General features: G+C 35.2%; 1 protein-coding gene across 3 annotated transcripts in view; it reads left to right on the forward strand.

The window, feature by feature from the left end:
- The first annotated feature begins 1759 nt into the window (after nt 1-1759).
- The window catches only part of LOC150092917 (peritrophin-1-like), a 37349-nt gene continuing 19526 nt past the window's right edge, over nt 1760-19582 (forward strand). The window contains exons 1-4 of one of the 3 annotated variants that reach the window (XM_090414174.1): nt 1760-2153; nt 6227-6325; nt 18168-18377; nt 19422-19463. In XM_090414174.1, the coding sequence (XP_090270300.1) occupies nt 2135-2153; nt 6227-6325; nt 18168-18377; nt 19422-19463 (370 nt within the window). In that variant the 5' untranslated portion in view covers nt 1760-2134. Of the gene's footprint in view, nt 2154-2789; nt 3014-6226; nt 6326-18167; nt 18378-19421; nt 19464-19582 lie in introns of those variants that run through there. The other 2 variants (XM_090414176.1, XM_090414175.1) reach the window with 2 other exon arrangements.

The following is a 19582-nucleotide window of genomic DNA, read 5'->3' on the forward strand; positions in this document are numbered from 1 at the left end:
ATCCTCAGTAGCATGCAATTGCATTTGACCAAATGCATTTTTGAAATAACATACCTTGAAGGTAACAATAACAGTCGGGTGCATTAGTTGCAGGAAAGCCTTGGGTCAGGTATGTCTGACTGGCTAAGGGTAGATGGAGCCCCTCACCTTCAGGAGTCTTGAAAAGTTAGTCCCAAGCGGCATCGTCTACTCCTATTTGAGGAATAAAGGACATTAGTTGAATTATTTATTCAACTAATGTCCTTTATATTTACATTTTATTCAAGAATTAGGCTGGAGGATTTATTGTTATAACTTTTTTGGGAGATTAATTATTATTGTGAGAGAATGCTTAATCATTTCCATAATTTTCTACCTCTTTCAGTTCCGCGTGTTGTTCGGCCGTTTCAATATGTTGAGTTAAGAAAACCATATTGCAGCTGTAATACAGTCGAGAATAGAAGTATCTTTGTGTGCGTACGCGCACCTGCACGTGTGTGGGCGTGGTAAATGGACTGCGCAAATTCAGATGGAGCCATTCCAGGAAGAATGAGCATTTATAATTTTTGCATTTGAAGGTTATCTGTTCTTACACGATTGTCTTAGGTTTTTCTTCTTGTAAATTTGGATTTTTATTTTTGCAAAACAGATAAAAGGGAAGAAAACCCAATATGCACAATATATTGTCCTAGCAGATTTAGTTGCTTTTTTATTGTTAAATTATTCCTTAACTTCCATACAAGATCAGACAAATCATCTATAATTAAAACTCTCTTGTAAATATCTATTATCTCTATAAACAAGATAAAACGTTTCGGAATGGTTGGAATTACGGTAGTGGAAATTGTGATATTGGGATCGTATTATGGAATTTCTGTTAAGCGTCTTTGTTCAAAAGAAAAGCTCTCGTCACGGTTCCTCACTTCTTAGAGAGGATTCAAATCCAGGTTTTTCATATCGTCCTTGCTGAGCTATGGAAGTACATCCAACTGAAGAATGCCTTCAATTCTATCTGTGCTAGGTAGAGACTTTCACTTATGTTTTCTATACAATAGAAAGTGCGTTGTCAGTTAAGCTGTAGTGTTACCAACTTTGATTAGATGCATGTCATATCACCAAGTGATGGTTTTGCAATTAAAATGCAGAGCAATTGCATTTATAAAAGCAGCTGTTGATTCATTGGTAGCAATTATTGTAATCATTGCTCCAGTAGGTATTCTCCAGCATAAATATCTGATTTAGTCAGAAACCCGGACATATCATTTGACTTTATTAAAGACAGGACATGACAATTTGTAAAAATTCACATCGCTTGAAGGAAATGAAAAGTAGTTATAACTATCTTGTCAAATTAAAATGAAGTCTTACAGAACCGAAAACACTACAGTAAATTTTCAGGATGAAATTTTTGAAATTCAAATAACAGTAATGAAAAGTTTTTGTACAAAAATTCATTTTGTGAGGCAGTAAATTATTGCACACAAAAAATTTTCACATTTATAGTAAAATGAAACCAAGCTTTATATCAAACCTGAGATAAGAAATGCTGTTTATGATTACAGCACTTCTGATACGAACACTAATCTGGAAAAGATAATTACATCAGCTCTATTCCAATTAAAATAATCACAGATGACGTCAAAAATATTACACCCATTCAACACAGAATTTTAAACTAGGCATTCTTTTTTTGCTGTAGGTTTTGCAGCCATTCATAAATATATAGTCTGTAATGCCTTTTATTCCCCAATTAGTTAAGGCTAGAGCTCCTTTAACTTTAACTAACTTTTTGAATATAAGTGACAGACAGAGAATGTCAATTCTTTAAACTTCACTAATAATGAGTTCAAGCTATCAATGAAGCGTTCTTTTCTGGAATAGAGTACGGCAGCAACTGCAACCATCATGTGGCCCTGAACCCTAACACTTGCATTATTATCTGTAATTGTAAGTGTGAGTTCTACGTTTTTTTCAGTGCCTGTAAAGCCCTCTGATAATGGGGAATGCATTCATAGTGCCAGGCCTCCCACAGAAAGACGTAAGTTCTATTCTATTCGCCGACTGGAGGAACTGTCTTCGTCCGGTTCCTGAGTTTGCCGAATTTTTCCCCAGCAAGTGGGTTTTTTCTCCTAGAAAGTCGGATAAACTCCATTAGATGTATTATCTTTATTCAGGCAAGTAAATATATTGTGTTATGGTTATGGAAAACGAGATGGCGCCACTTGACTGCTGGCGCTTTACCAGATGTCTTTTAAAATTAATGACAGCCTTGAACTTGCTATCATTGATTGGCTAAGGATGTAGTTTGTGTCTCAGTCTCCAAATGTTAGATTGGGCTAAAAGCCTCACCTACTCCCTTTGGGGAAATAAAATGGTTTAACGTATTTATTATTTTTATTTGTTTATTTAATTCAAATGCGTGGTTAAATTTTCGAGTTTGCAGTGAGAAAAAAATTTACTCGCTCTTGCTAAAAATCAAGTAATTCAGGAAGTAGTCGAGGAAAGGCATAGAAAAATTTCTGGAAGCAGGGGACTAAAGTCAATCCTACCATGGGCCTCTCTTTTGGCAGCCAGCATTATGGAACCAAAGGCCATGTCCACAGGAGAATACATGGCAACCTTTCATATGTGATGTTAATATAAAATATTACTTTAATAATTCTCTCTTTCAAGAGAAATTATATATATATATATATATATATATATATATACTCTCAAAGATGTAACACCTCTTATGTGCAATAGGCAAAAATTAAAGATATGATAATCTGACTTTATCTCCATTTCTTGAGCAATTGCTCTTTGATAACTTTATACAGAATTATCCTCTTTCATTATCGCATAGTAATCAGACACCAGATGCGAAAATACGCTGTTTTATCGAAATGTCATAATCAGTTATCAAGAATATGACAGAACAATACTAAGGTATGATATTTATGCTTATCACTTAGTTATTTCAGTTCTTTTAGCTATATATATTTGATTCAATTTCTAAACGTAATTGAAGATTCTGTTTCATATTAAAGTGAAGGTAAGCTGTTTGAAGGAATTACAAATATGTTATAGATTTTTTCCGAGTCAGTTATTTGTTTGTTGTTTGTGTTTGTTTTATATTATTTTTATTTACATAAACGTTTATAAACAATTAAAACGATCACTTAGTTCAATGGTGGCGAACCTTTTTATATGGGCGTGCCAAAAATTTACAAATCGAGTTGCTGACGTGCCGACGCGTGCCAAAAATTTACCAATTGATTGGCTGATGTGCCGGGCAATTTTTAATAGGGAAAAAATTAATAGAAAATTAATCTAACTTAACTTATAAATTTATGATATATATATTTATTTACAATATTTTATAAATAATTATTTATAATTTTATAAATAATATTTTATTTTATTTACAATATTTATTTATATATACATTTATAATGTTATTCAGTGTAAAATTGATTATTGTATTATTAAATCGATTTTAATTATGTTCATTTGAGAAAAAAAAAACAGTAGTGAGAAAAATAGTTATGCATTGTAACTCACCATCGAAGTTAGCTGAGCAAGGGAAGCAGCAGAAGGATGTCAACTAGTAGGCGAAACGCTTACCATATTTACTCGAAAATAATTTACTTAACTGGAACCCTTGATTTTACTTTACGAAAAAAGACATTAAAAAGTGTTGCATATGCCTCACACATCAAAAATATTTAAACATGTTCCCGTCGAGGTGAGTAACTTGCTCTCTGCGGTTAACACACGTCATATCCAACAGCCATTATATTGCAGATGCAAGAAATACAAGTAGGTTTTATTGTATCCCTGATTAAGGTACAGAGACTTTTGCAGTCTGGGTAATATATTTCTCAACAAATAGCGCAATTAGAGACAGCTGGAATAAAAACCGCACTAACTAATGAATCACACGTCCCCTCTCACAGAAACTACATTGTATAGACGCAAAACCATATGTTGCACCGGAAACAGTATCTAACTAAAAACTCTTGTCCAATTTTTCAATTACATGAAGTAAGTATTTGTTTTATTGCATTTGAAATTCTGGATGTCATTATGACAGATCACAAAGGCTAACTTAAAATAAAATTCTACCACGAACTGAAATATGCCATATAATGCATGTGTGAGTTCCTGTGCCAACTCAAACGTTTGCAAACAAGCAGCAATAAAATTCAACCGAAGGTTGAAACTTTGTGAGTTTAGCCGTTCGTGAGAACGATAAACGACACCCCGTTGTGAATGTGTTAAAACTAAGAAATATATAGTGAATGTTGTTATGACAATTTCACATGCTATAGAATTCGGCTGAAGAGAATTAGCATTTCAACTCAACAATTGTAGGTTGCCTTTGTCTTCGGGGCGCACTACCTTTTGTTAATACTGTACCAATCATATGCACATCTTCATAGCTGCTCTCTAATGTAAAACAAAATTTAACTTGTACGTATTGTAACAATTTAAAAAAGTTGAATAATTGATAAGCGTATAAAAGGATATCACCTGTAATTCGTTGACGTGCCAGCAAAATTCTCGGACGTGCCACCTCTGGCACGCGTGCCATAGGTTCGCCATCTATGACTTAGTTCATCTAAAGTAAGCAGTTCACGAAAAATAATTTCTTTTGTTTTTTGTTAATTTTTAAAATTTTTTTCACTCTGTGATAAAATTATGTGTGAAAGTGTAATTCGATAATTTTAATTATTTTTTGTAAATAAAAATAAATAAATAAATAATATATTAATTAATAGGTTATTGTTTTTATTGTTGCGGTTCTCTCGTCTTATTACTAGAGTAAGATAACTGAATGCATCAATAAGTTTTTTATTTTAAGCTAAATAATTATAAATACTGGGGAAGAAATAATACTTGTGGTATGAAATTTGTTTCAATAATACAGAATTTGTGAAAAAATTCCGCTAATGCCTTTCATTCCCCTAAACTAATTATAACAGCATCGAGTGAAGAGACAGTTGACAAGTACTGCCATCCCATGGTTCCTAATCTTAATATATTATATTTATTGTCCGAAAAAGTGTAGTTTTACGGTCGATTTTCTTGAATTTAAGGGAGGAAAAACCCGCTTGCCCGCGCCAGGAATCGACTAACTGGCGAACCGGTCGAAGAAAGGCTTTAAAAAAAAAAAAGTTCTAGTCAGTGACTGGAGCTTTTTTTTTTATATAACTGATGCTCAAGATGATACATCTTGCGTATCAGTTATATATTTAGATTATTATTAATAATAATGTTTATTATTATTATTATTATTATTATTATTATTATTATTATTATTATTATTATTATGCTGTTATCAAAGTTTTCCATACTCATTTCACAACAGAATCTTCGGGACTTGAACAATAACGGAAACTTTAAATGTTAGCCAAAGATAAGAATGGAAAATGGAATAATACTAATTGGAGATTTCTTTTCTTTCTGAAGTCAGATAGAATTAATTAACTTTGTTTGCATATCCAAAAATTGGCCATGTCTCCAAAAGTTAGATAGGGCTAAAACGATCTCGCCTACCGCAATAGGGGAATGAAAGGCATTAGCGGAATTTTTTCCCCAAATTCTGTACTATTGTAACACATTTCGTACAACAAGTATTATTTCTTCCCCAGTTTTTATAATTATTTAGCTTTGAAAAAAAAAAAAAAAAAACTTACTGTGCTTGATAAACTCAAATGTGCTTCATTTTTTTTTTTTTTAATCTGAGTTAAATTTTTTGGAATGTTTACAGAAAACAAACAAAAAGAGAAGAACGAAATATTTTTTAAAAATTATTATTATCACTTTGAAGAACTTCAAAATTGTTGTTCTGCCTAAATTTTAATTTTTTACATTTCAATTGCATACATATTTTTTAGTTTACTGCAAATGTCAATAAAAAATAAATAGTATGTATTCTAACTTTAATATAAATACCAGTTTAACTTTTTATAACTTTTTAAAATCTAAACGATCTTGATGCAGTAATTTAGCAAAATTAAGCAGTTTCTATAATACAAAATTAACCAAACATTACTGAGCTTAGACACATATGTTGTCTAATAATGTGTAGTTGTTTCTGTGGAATTAATACCGAAAAATAATTTCAATATTTTTAATACCTTTGATTGAAGTTTATTACATAAACTGCATATTCATTTCTGTAGAATGTGCCTGTATGTGTGCGTGTGCGCGCCCTCCGACTAGTTTTTAAATGCTGGTTAACAATTTTATTTTGTTACAGCCATGGAAAGAACAGTCGCTTTTCTTCTTCTCGTGGGGATTGCCAATGTTGGCTGCATGAGTCAGAAAACAGCACCGAAAACCGTGAGAAAAATGGCAGGTAAATGTATTACTGTATAGTAAATGTATTACTATACAGTTGTGCACATCAAGGTATCATTACACACAATATATAGCAAAAACAGAACAGAAAACATATAACACATGAATATTACATAAAACTCATATGGACAAAAATTGATGTTCGATAGAGCGAAAAATCATTCCAGCTTTATTTGAAATTTATTTCCCAGGGTGACACACATCCGCTATTGACGTCACTTTGTGTTTTCGCTTGTTGACACATCAACGACACCATTTGTTCATGTAAGTTGACACATTTTATTTCACAGATATTATTTACAATGTTATCTTTCTGAATATAACACATAGAAATAGGAATTTTCTGACATCACCACAGTCTGTGGTGTTTTTCTTGTCGTAACATTTCTCTGATGAGACGTGCGATTGGCTGATATTGATACTGCTTCCCATATTAGTATAGAAATTTCAAAATACACAAGTATAAATAGTACTGCTATTAAAGCAAGCATCTGCAGTTTTGCGATAGTTCTTGAGTTTCACATGCAAAGAAAAAAACCTTATTGTTTGTGATGGAAAAGTTAGCAGATTACTATAATCCTAATACAATAGTTAGTTTTGGAAGTATCAAAGCTTTACAGAATGTAAAGCTTTGATACTTCAAAGCTTTACATTCTGTAAAGCATTGAACATACAAATTTGCCACATGAAAAGTTGGTTAGCAACATAACCTATTTATGTGAGACATAAGCCCATTAGAAGAAAGTTTAAACGCAATCAAATCAAAGTCCCGACACTTTTACACACTTTTCAATGTGATTTGGCAGATATGTCATCCCATGCAAAAGATAATGGGGGAGTGCGTTTCCTTCTTGTATGCATTGATTGTTTTTCCCGATTTGCGTGGGTTCGAACACTGAAGAAGAAATCAGCAGACGCTGTTGTTAATGCTTTCGAGTCTATTTTTAAAGAAGAACTGCCATGTTACATAAACACAGATCAAGGAAAACAGTTTTGCAACAAGAAAGTTCGTGCATTATTTAAGAATCATAATATTCATTTCTACACGACCAGGAGCGAAATTAAAACACCGATCGCAGAAAGATTTATCAGAACATTGAAAACAAAGATCTACAAATGGATGACGTATACTAAAAGTAAAAGTTATACGAAAAGTTTTGCCGATCCTTGTACATACTTATAATCTCACACCACACCGCACTATTTGTATGGCTCCTTCGGAAGTTAACCTGCACAACGAGGATCGTGTTTGGAAATATTTGTATGGAACCCAAGAGGAGGCTAGCAAACCAAAATTTCACGTAGGCGATAGTGTGGTTTTAAGTGATGATACCCACAAATTTAGAAAAGGGTTTTAGGGTAACTGGACAACTGGACACAAGAATTGTTCAGTATTGCTCAGGTTATTAATAGAAACCCTGTAGTATAGAGAGTTCGCGCTCGGAACGGAGAGATAATGGAGGGAACTTTCTATGAACCCCAACTGCAAAAGGCTGATATACCCAATGAACTTCCAGAAGACGTGTATCTAATCGAAAGAGTACTTAAGCAGCGCAAACAGAAAGGAAAGCTTCAGTATTTTGTTAAGTGGCTCGGTTATCCCTCATTGTATAATTCTCGGGTTCGTAGCGAAGATGTTTTATTTAACCCTTCCCAGTAACGCCAGTATGAAAATGTTTCCTACTAACACGCAAACGAAATTTCAAGTGGAATTACCACACAAGATCAGACTTAGATCTCGTGTGGTAATTCCAGGTAAATGGAAAGTTGCTCTTGCAGAAATTCATCTTCCAGGATAATTTAATAACATCGATTCCGGCTACGATGAGCTTCATATGATACGTGGAGGTGGTGGAGGGGGAGGAGTCAAGAATATCGACAACAACAACATCACAGGAAATAATGTTTTCGAAAAGCCTAAAGAAGGATTTTACAAAGTGTACAAGATTCCTCATTGCAGTTACAATTCACCCTCTGAACTTCTTCAGGCAGTATTTGATGTGAGTTCTGTGATTACTGGAAAAAGGAGTCCGAACAACACCATTTCTCTGAAAGTCCCAAAAGATTACAACCTGTTGTTTCCAAACGAGGCCCCAGGGTTGAGGCTTCTACTGGGTTTTAATCAGATTGGTGTTAAATTGAAAGGTACAATTACAGGGAAATATCCAGTTGATATAAAGAGGGGTGTAGCCGCATATTTTGTTTATTCTGATTTAATCCAAGAACAGATAGTTGGTGATCCATGTGCACCATTGTTACGAGTTGTTCAGTGCAGCACCAAGTGTTCTTTCGTTTTTGCTCACCCTGATTATTATCCGTTACGAAAACAAATATTTCAGTCAATTGGCATTGAAATTCGTTCTGACAGCAGCGAGTTGTTCCACTTTCGTGGCGACAAGACAATAGTTAAATTACACTTCCGACAAGTGAAAGATGACTGATTATTTCAGATATTACACACTGCAGGCAGGTGGGGCTCAAGTGTTTAGGGCCCCCAATACAGCGTGGGTACGGATTAGGTAGCATTTTCAGAAGTGCCTTCTCCTTTCTAAGTCCACTTTTAAAACTTGCAGCTCAATTTGTCGGTCGTCACGCCTTAACACTTTCATTGCCAAGCTGAAAATTGGAATTTCGTGTGATGGCCAATTTTTTTTTATTTAGTTAGCGACGTCCACGCGATAACGCGTGATCGGCCGTTTGGTGAGAACTCGCAGCGCGCGATATCGCGTGATTGGCAATGAACGTGTTAAAAGCCGGTCAGTATATGATAGGAGATGTATTGGAAGTAATACCTGTACGTCGAGCCCTCATAAACAGAGCATCAGAAGCTGGGAAAACCATTGCTGAAAAACTCAGCTCAGCTTCAGAGAGGTCAAGGAAGCAAGAAGATACTAAAAAACGCAAGCGAGATGACATCTTTTGCTGAGGATATGATGTCAGAGTTAGATCTTTTTTCCTACCCTCGTGTCAACTTGTGTGTGGAAAGAAGTTCTTATGTCACCTACCAACCAATATCCAGTAGTGACAGTGGAGGTCCTGTGGAATTTTGCATACCAGATACATCTGAATAATACTTGCTTTTGGGAAAATCATACCTACGCGTTTGTGTGCGCATCACTGACAATGATGGTAAGCCTGTTGAAGATTCTTCAGTTGGTGTCGTGAACAATTTTTTCCATTTCCTATTCAGTCAAATTGACTTTTTTCTCCAAGATAAACTAGTGATTGTAGCATCAGACATCAGACAATATATCCTTATAGGGCTTATATTGAAAACCTGCTAAATTATGACAGAGATGCTAAAAACAGTCAACTGACAAATGAACTATTTGTTAAAGATGATGTGGCTAATGTTAGTGATATGCTTACCAAAAGTGAATGTGGGATGCGTAGACGACAAGCTCGAATTAACCAATCGAAATGTGTCGAAATGCTTGGGCGAATACACGCTGATATCATGCATCAAGACCGGTACTTGATCAACAATGTCTCTATCCATGTTCGTTTGGTTCGCAGTTCTCCCGAATTTTGTTTACTGACTGCAAATGCTGATGCTAAGGCTAAAGTGCAAATTGAAGAGGCTACACTTTTTGTCCGCAAAGTCAAAATAAACCCAATGATTCAACTGGCTCGCCTGTCTGCGGTAGACAAGTCAAACATGGTATATCCCATCAATCGAGTGCAAGTGTCTTATTTTTCGATTCCCAAGGGTATGTCAGATATACCCATATACACGAGACAATCTGTATCTAAGGTGAAATACCATCTAGATTAATTATTGAACTGGTCGCTAGTGATGGATTTAATGGCACTTTCAACAGAAATCCATTTAACTTTGATCATTTCAATCTCAATTTTCTTGTGGTGACAGCTGACGGTATTCAGTATCCCTCGCAACCTTTGACTCCGAACTTCAAAGAAAGGAATTATAGCAGATGTTACATGTCACTGTTCACATCGCTAGGCAAATAGAACAGAGACTGTGGTAATGACATATCTTATGAGGAATACGTAAAGGGAAACGTTCTTTATGGATTTGACTTATCGCCAGATCAAAATGCCGTTGCCCCCCCCCCCCCCCCCATGTCAGCCTGTTATGAAGAGGAAGTGTGCGACTCGAAGTTAAATTTGCTGAACCTCTTCCTGAAAACATCACAGTGGTTCTTTATGCAGAATTTGAGTGTACATTATCCATAACAAAGGGTCGTTCTGTGTTACTGGACTATGAACACTGAAACAATTAGTAAGCATACTAGAGTTAGAACCCGCCACAAGAAAAGTGGGTTTAGGAGTTTGTGCTCGTGATGAATTGCCACAACATTGGCAAGCTATCTATATCAAAGACAAACACGGCGATTTTGTCGATAGCTTCAGTCGTCCACCCGAAAGCGATATTATTAACTTTCTGAATATCACACTAATATATGGCATTATAATAGTGTACCTGTACAAGCTAAGGAATCTGTCGCGTGTGGTTTGCACTGTGTATATTTTTTAATATTGAGATGTCGTGGTCATTCTATGCAAAATATTATTAGCAAATGTTATTCTAAGGATTTGTGGCTAAATGATATTGTAGTTACAAATGCTGTAACAGATCATTTACTGAAAATAAAAAATAATTTTTAAAAAAAATGTTTTTTTTTCACTTACCATTTTTTCCACACCAGTTTCTTATTCCCACGCAGCTTTCGGGGAGATAAAAAGACGAACTTGGTACTGGTTCTTCGAGCTTTCCTGCGGGCTGGGAGTGGACTGGAAGCATTTTCCTCACTGGGACTGGCTGATGTTGATGGCTGACGGGAAAAGGTCTGGGTATTCGGTTTGCTCAGTGTAGGTATCGGATGTGACAGTCTATGTTCCTGTTGCTCTCCTTCTGTGTGATCCAATTGGTTTTTCAAACCTAAATTCTTTTGCAAAGTACTTAAGTATGCTTTTACTTTTTCATCTGGATGTTTATTTCTGATTTTTTAAATGGCACTCATCTCGTCATCTAGTGTGTACAGTTCACGCTCCTCTGGTGATTGGGGGAGCATACATTTTTTAAATATATGATTCATTTTCTAATAAGTGAACTCAATAAAGGAACAATGATACTGCCTAATAATGGGAACAGTGCTCCGCCGTGCTGTAAAACCAGTTTTCTTCTAGTAATGAAGGGAAGCGATTTGTTGCTTAGTGCTCTTATTATTATTTTTCCCTTCGTAGGCGTGACTTCTGGTGGTTATTTAGTGGAATATCACCAGATATAACATTTTTGCAGATTTCACACAGCGTCGTGATTTGGCTGGAGGTGCAGTGTTTTAAAGCATCATTTGCTTGTTTGGAAGAGGAATGAGATAAGTACTTGATGAGATATTCATATCGTTTGAGTCTATCAGCCATTCAGGAATAAACACTGTGTTGGGTTCCTCTCCTGGCAAGATCCGCGACCTTAAGCGTAAAATATTGGGTGTTTCCTGTCTAAAGTCTAAAATTAAATATGAGTGGGGTTCCCGTGTTGCATCTTTATAAATCTGAACTAACACGTTCGTATGTCCTGGAAATACTTGGGAAGCTAAATGAGAAAATTGTAAAGAGTCTCGGGGATTTTTAAATGCAATAACATAATGGCTATTATGAGAAATTGTCCGAAAATATGTTCCTTTACAGAATAAATTTTGTGTCAGTAGAATGACGCTGAGGTTACGGTGATGCGAACCTTTTATGAAAACATCAGCAATTTCCGTGCTGTCCTTAGCCTGGTGAACAGAATAATCGATTATGAGTAAATTTCTCACATTAGAATCAAATTCAGGTAACTTCAAACCTGCAGTTACCTGACGTGACGTCACGCAACGCCTCCCTCACAATGACGTCAATCATCTTATCACACAAGGACGTCACGATTCCTTATCTTATTTTGATCTTATTCTTATTGCCCGGTTTACTACTGGTGTAGAAAGAGAGAGAGAGAGAGAACTCTGTCGAAGTCAGTTAACCAGAACATGTCACTGTTTTATTTCCAATTTTCAAATTATTTGAGCTTTACTTTTTCACTTTGACATGGAAGATGTAAACAGAAAATTCATATATATATATACACACTTAAACATGTTTTTTCAATAGCACAGTTCTTGTTAAACTGCATCATTTTTCCGTGTTTCAATGGATAAGTATATATCAGGGTAATTTGGAAAGGAATTTTAACGTTCCTAACAAATGAACCCCCTCCTTCCCATCTTCAGTAACACCCCCAAAGTATACTTGATCCTGTTAATTTGCACTTCACACAGATAGTCTCAAACTTCACTGTTGCATTCGACAATATCACTATCATTGCTTTCATGAAATTCTACCCTAACTGGACCCAAACACCTGATATAATTAGCAACAAATCCACTCCTCTCCTATCATGTCAATTCTTCCTATAAATGCTGTAATCTTTACACTCGATTCCAGTTACCACATCTGACTCTAGGAGTCAGGTTTCACTAATACCAACAATCTTAGGTACCAACATTAACAACATAGCAACAAACTCAACCCCTTTGTTTCTGATGCTCCTAACATTCGTGTATAGACATGACAAGTTAACTCTCGGCTTTTTCTTATATTCATATCTGACGTCTACTGGACTTAGTTGGGCAACTTTCTCTTTCACCCCACTCGAGTTGTTCACCCCTTCACCAGATTTAATGCACCTTGGCGTCATGAGATTTACAGTGGCATATTATATTAATGGGATTATGCTTGGAGAGACTGATGAGGCTAGGGATCTTGAAGTTATCAAGATCCCTAGGTGAAGTATAATCAAGGTGAAGTACAAAAGTTACATAGCAAAAACTGCAAATACAACTCAGGAGATAATTCCCGTACTGAAACGAACACTGACATATGACAATAAGAAATCACTTTATGGCCTTAATGCTACTGTATTGGTTTATTGTGTGCAGATTTGGTCTCATATTCTGAGAGGAAGAAGTTGGAAAAGAGGAGAAAAAGGGTTATATAATCATGGCCTATACACGTCTGTGTATGGCCTCATTGGATGAGTCCTCTCTTGATTCCCCGGAGGTCTCCAGTGATGATGATGATGATACAGAACGACTTTTGATTATTCATAGAATTCCCAAGTAGAGCAACCAGATATTCATCTTTGTATTCCAAAATGCAACCTTATACTTAGCTACAATGAGATGAATTCCCAATCATCTTCCAAATCTTTTTTTTTCTTAAATAATTTCCTTTAACCCCCTCATGGATGGTGATTAGCCATTTATTTGTGTTTCTGTTTTATCAATTCACCATGCACTTGCGTAATAGTTTTCTTTCAGCATTTTTTCTGATTGTCCATGTTATCATCTCCATAAAAGATAATAAGAATACTAACTTAATCGTAGAGGTTTAGTTTCATGCGGATGGATATGCATTACTTTTCCATATTTTTCGTAATTCAGTCGCTATTCATTCTATCGAGATTCTGTGTTTAATTTTTTCAGTACTATTTAAATTAGATGTGATCAACGAACCTATGTGGTTAAAACTATTAATTTCCCCTATTATCTGATTGTTGAAAAGTATTGTTATTTCCTCTATCTTTTTCCTAACTTCAATGTTTTTGTTTTTCTGATATTAATTGAGCTCTTTTTTTTTTTTAAAAAAAGTTTTCTTCTAATTTATCTGTCTTACTGTAAAGGTTTAGTATCTGAAGCTATAACCATGCCATCTGTATGTATGAAAACTATATCTGCCGCTTATCAGTATCCTTTTCTCCCTCTACTGCATTAGCAATCCTGGTTGGCCGAGTGGTTAGCGTATCCTCGAAATAGTCTCTTGGCTGGAGAGCCAAGAGACTATTTCGAATCCCGCCATGAGCATGGATGTTTGTGATTGTCCTACTAACTCTCAATGGAAAGGAAATCCGCGATCCTACCAAGTCTTCTAGCAGAAGGCTTCACTCCCAAAATTATATAAGGTATAGGAGTGATCATACGTCATCCAGTCACTTCAATTATTAATAACTAACTCTACTGCATTATTAATAAGTTATTCAACAGAATAAAAGAAGCATGGGAGGAGAGTGAAGAGCCATGGATCACTTTTCTCTTCATGCTAAAAGTGGCTCCTTCGCCCACTTTCCAGCCTGTTCAAATTCTCTTGAAGAACTTGAAGAACTAGTATATTAGCATTATTCCTAACACCCATCTCCCAGTTTCTCATAATCTGCATAGAAATGAATGTATTCCTGTAAACTATTTAAATATCATTAATATAAAATTTGAAAAGAATACTCTGTACTGAGCACTGTGGAATTCCACTTATAACTTTTTTTCCATTTTCCTTTTCCTTTTTTCAATTCAACTCTATACACCCACAACGCTTTAATATTTATCATATTGCCATTTACTAATCCAGTCCACTAATATATTTAAACCCAATTACAGCAAACTAAATGTCAACTTGTTATGTAGTGCCTTTCAAAGGCTTTTACAAAATCTAAACACATTATTATCATCATCAAATTCCTGACATGTACCCTCAAGGACCTGTCAATACTCCAACACTATCAGATCTTATATTTCTGTCTTCTAAGGCGCTTTTTACCGTACCAATCCATCTATATCTAGGTCTTCCTTTGGGTCTGTTTCGTGCAAATCTAGCAGAGAACACTTGTTTTGCTAATCTTTCCTCTCCCATTCTGGTCAAGTGACCATACCACCTGAGAATTAGCTCTGCTAACGCATTCCTGGATGCTAACCATATCATGTTCTTTCCTAATATCCTCGTTTTTAATATGATATTGCCATTGATGCCATCTGTTCATGCCTCTAATCTTTCCCAGGACTCTCATATCTGTAGTCTCTAGTCTTTGATCAAGTGTTTTACTTCTGACCCAGCTCTCAGATCCATAAGTTAAAACTGGTTTGAACACAGTCTTGTATACAGCTAATTTAGTGTTTTGACTAATTTCTCTCTTATTCCATATAGATTTATTCTGTTGACTTCCTACCATACCAGTTTTGTTGATTCTGCTGTCTATTTCTGTATTTAATTTACCATCTTCACTAAAAATCGTGCCTAAGTAGCTGAAATGTTTTACCTGTTCTATAAAATCTAAAAACCTTTTATATATGTATTGATTCTCAATTACTCTTGTTATTTTGTAATAAAAAAACCTGACCAGATTACTAAAACAACACATATACATGTTGACGTCGATAACTAAATAATCTCCCCTCATATGAGGAGATTAATTTCTAACCTCTCTAACCCTTTATACCCTTTCTAACATTTAAAATCTTAGCTGAAAAACTCTGTACACTTGTATGTTCAAGTGTGATTGAATACTGTACAAGCACAACTCTTGCAGGCCAGATAGAGCAGACTCAATCAGTATAAAGATAATTCCGTTGTCTATATCACGCTCAATATCTCTGTCGATAGCATTATCAGAAGTCAAAGAAAAATATCATATTGAGAAATCACCTTAGTCAAACAGTAAGTACAGAGAGAGAGAGAGAGCTCAGAAGCCTAGAATCCAATCATACGACCACTTCTAATGATTCGTTTGCAAATAAAAGTGATCAAAATGATCATGCTAATCCAGAAAACTCGCACTCCAAGTCCCTTCTCACTCTTGTACTGCCCAGTAAGTACAGTAGCCCGCCAAATATGTACACTTGACAACTCCCGATGATATTGATATACACGACGAAACAACCAGCGCAATAGAATATCAACAAATTAGATTTACTGTCTAAATATTGAAAACCTTGAAAAAAGATTAACGAACCACTACCGTACAATTCTCAATCGCACCAAAACAACCTGAATCGCTCCCTTCGAGTGGTGTCCAAGATTCTGGTGAGCTTGCATTTGAGAATTAATAATATACAAAGTTATTTTGTAACGTGTTTTAGTATCCTAGGGAAAAACTTACTGTTTGACTAAGGTGACTGCTCATTAAGTTTTCATCTAGAATACTTTTCTTGATGCACATCTTATTGATGCCTATAAGGAAATATCTTTGGTTTCAAATCCTTCAAGGGCGCGATGAACTTGATAAGAACTTTTCGATTTTCTGCTTCCATAAAATCTGGAGAAAATACTGAAATCAAAGCAGATAAACTGCATAAATAACACACGTAATTAACAAAGATAATATACTGGCCTCATAATCTTGCTTCAGCCATAAGTACAAACATCAGTGCACTAGTCAGTGACAGGTGTCCTGTTCCTGAAAAATTTTCCACTACCCTTTATAAACAGACATATTCATTTTGTCCCATTCTGCTACAAATAGCAGTCATTTCCTTTAGCAAACAATGAAGACTTCAACCGAAGTTCTAACTCTTTCCTAAGGCTCTATAGTAGGGTTTCCCAAACTGTAAGGTGTATCTTCCTTGGGGAGGTACAGACAGAGTCCAGGAGGTGTGAAGAATCTTTTAGTTGTACATTGTTACAATAAATCTGCCTTCTTTAGCCTTAATCCCATTTGCTAAAACCTATCTATGTGAATCTAGATTTTCAACACTAATCAGTGTTAAGACAAAGTTAAAAAATCGATTGGATTCCGGACATGATATTCGCCTAGCATTGTCGAAGATTGTTCCTTGATTTCCCGGAACAGTCCTAACTGGTCAAAAGCGGCAACATCCATCTCATTTAAAGGCGGTTATGAAGGATTATATAATTGTTTACGATAAATAATTATTTTTGTTTCATTGTTTCATTTGAACATTTTAAATTTTTATATTTTTATTAAAAATAAAGTTGACTAGATTGCTTTCATTGTTCATTTGTGTTCATTTTAGTGTTTGGATTTTTAGGGGAGGTGTATACATTAAGATTACACTAAAGGGAGGTGTGATGGCAAAATGTTTGGGAAACCCTGCTCTATAGTGTCCAAATAGAGACTCCATGCCTGCCAATATAATATTTGCATTCCCATTTTTCTCAGACCACACAAACGTAGTTATTGCATTAAGATATGATGTATTATCAAGTCAATACTAGAATCGCCACAGCGTAGGCATCACAGAAGGGTCAGAAGGGTACTGATGTGACATTTGGTGTCTGGTAAAAGACGCCAAGTTATCCTAGACCAAGGCCAGAAATGCATCTGTACACTCTAATATCACTCTGCCCTACTTAGAGGACGGGACAATATAGTCTAAATAATGTGCTTCTTTCAGACGTCATTCCATTTGAATTGAAGAATATATAAATAATAATTTGTCACGTTTCATGCCACAGCTTTCCAGTCATCTAATATCCAATGAGCTGAGCTGTTAGCCACACAAGTTGAACAATTTTACAGCTATCTGCGCTCTAAACTGCTGTTTGAAAGGTTTCATAGGTGGGACGCAGGAAAAATTCTATATTCCTCTTCACCATTTTGTGTGGTCTGCCTGAATTTCTTTGGTCCATTTCCTCCCTACTCTTGCCTCTCAGACGACCAAATCGTGGTGTAACAGTGCGAATAATTGCTCGCTAAAATGGAATGTGTAAAATTTGATGAATTTCAGTTAACTGTAATGCACAAACACCTCAATACTCTCCACGACTTTAATCCTTTAGAGTTCATTGATATGTTTGCAGTATTTCAGAAAAATGGGGAGTTCCATTAATTTTTTTTAACATGATGCATTTCTAGAGGTGGTGGGAGAGAAGAGAAGGAATTCTGAATGTTTTAAAATGTTTTTGACAAAAAGTACTTTTATATTTTGCATTTTTAAGTAAATTGATTACGGCAATTTAGGTTCTGTCCTTATCTCTCTTTCTATCTGTCGTTCCTTCTGTTCGCGTTGAAAATTTAACTAAACTAGCATATTAATTTTTCCAAATTTTACTTATAGATTTTTATAATGTCGAAGATTTTGGTATTCGAGACTCTAGATGTCCAGAAACAGATGGAGAATTTCCTGAAATTCTTTCACATCCAACAGATTGTACTAGATTTTATATATGCAGAAATGGTCTTGCATATATCAAAAAATGTCAGCGGGGACTTCACTTTAATGACGAAATTAAAGTGTGTGATTATCCGGAAAATGCAGGATGTAAAGGTAGCTGACATTTACAATATTTTTAGTTTTATGAAATGTTAACATTGCTTTTAAACATCTGAAACCGTTTTCTAATTACTTTTAGTTTCGCATCTTTAATAAGGTATCATATTCTTACGCAACATAGGCCGGTATATACGGCACTAAATTATAAAAGGTGACAGTCAGTGATTTTAAAATTTAGTATATAATGAATATGTTTTTAAGTTAGGTGATATTTTGATTTAATATGAGAGTTTTGAATTACTACAGAATTTATTAAACATTATGATAATGATATAAATTTTTATTGAAATGTTATATCTAAATCCTGAATAGTTATTATAAAAAAAAATCATCTAACATAAAAATCATCTTTATGTTCCCGTATAGGGAGTAGGCGAGGCGTTTTTAAGCCCTATGTAACTTTTGGAGACTGAGTGGGCAGTTCAATCTCCACTGGTAGCCAATCAGAAATAGCTGGCCCAAGGCTATCACTAATTAATCGGCACGCAGTGAAGAAGGCGGCTAGTAAGTGCCGCCATCTGGTGGTCCCTAACCCTAACACAATATTTTTAATTTCTGAAAATAGTGTGGGTTCGACGGCCAATTTTCTTGAGTTTAAGGGACGAAAACAGAGTTTCCGGGAGGAAAAACCCGCTAGCCAGTGCCAGAGATCGACTAACTATGGAATCGGTCCAGAAAAGGCTTAGAAAAAGTTCCTCTAGTCGGCGACTAAATTCGAACGCCTTTCGTCGTGCGGTCAAGCGCTGTAGAATGCAAACGTCACTTCTACTGAGCTACACAGGCTCTGTCGGTAAATAAATAAATAAACAAAACGATTCGCCAAAAACAGTGATCATAATGAGCAGCAACTTAAATTAGGACCTAGCATGAATTTAATTAGGCCTTGGCCTGAATAATTTTCACCTGGAATTCTTTTCCTAAATTTTATTGCAGATTTCATAAATTTGTTGAAACAGAAACATAAGATAATAATAATCTGTAAAAACTTATTGGCTTAATGAAAATTCTGATTTCCCATTAATTTCGTTTTTCCTTTAGGTGAAAAAATAACTTCAGATGAGGATTCAGAAGAAACTATAGGTACATATAAAAATTAATGCAAATTTCAAGTTTTTTTTTTTCTTCTTTAGGGAATTTATGTTGAAATATGTTTATTCTTCTTTTCAGATTTGCATTGCAAATCTGAAATTTTAATTTGC

Source organism: Typopeltis vanoorti, chromosome 24 (genome assembly GCF_054136105.1).
Source record: "Typopeltis vanoorti isolate ZY-2024b chromosome 24, IOZ_Tvanoo_1.0, whole genome shotgun sequence".
NCBI lineage: Eukaryota > Metazoa > Arthropoda > Arachnida > Uropygi > Thelyphonidae > Typopeltis > Typopeltis vanoorti.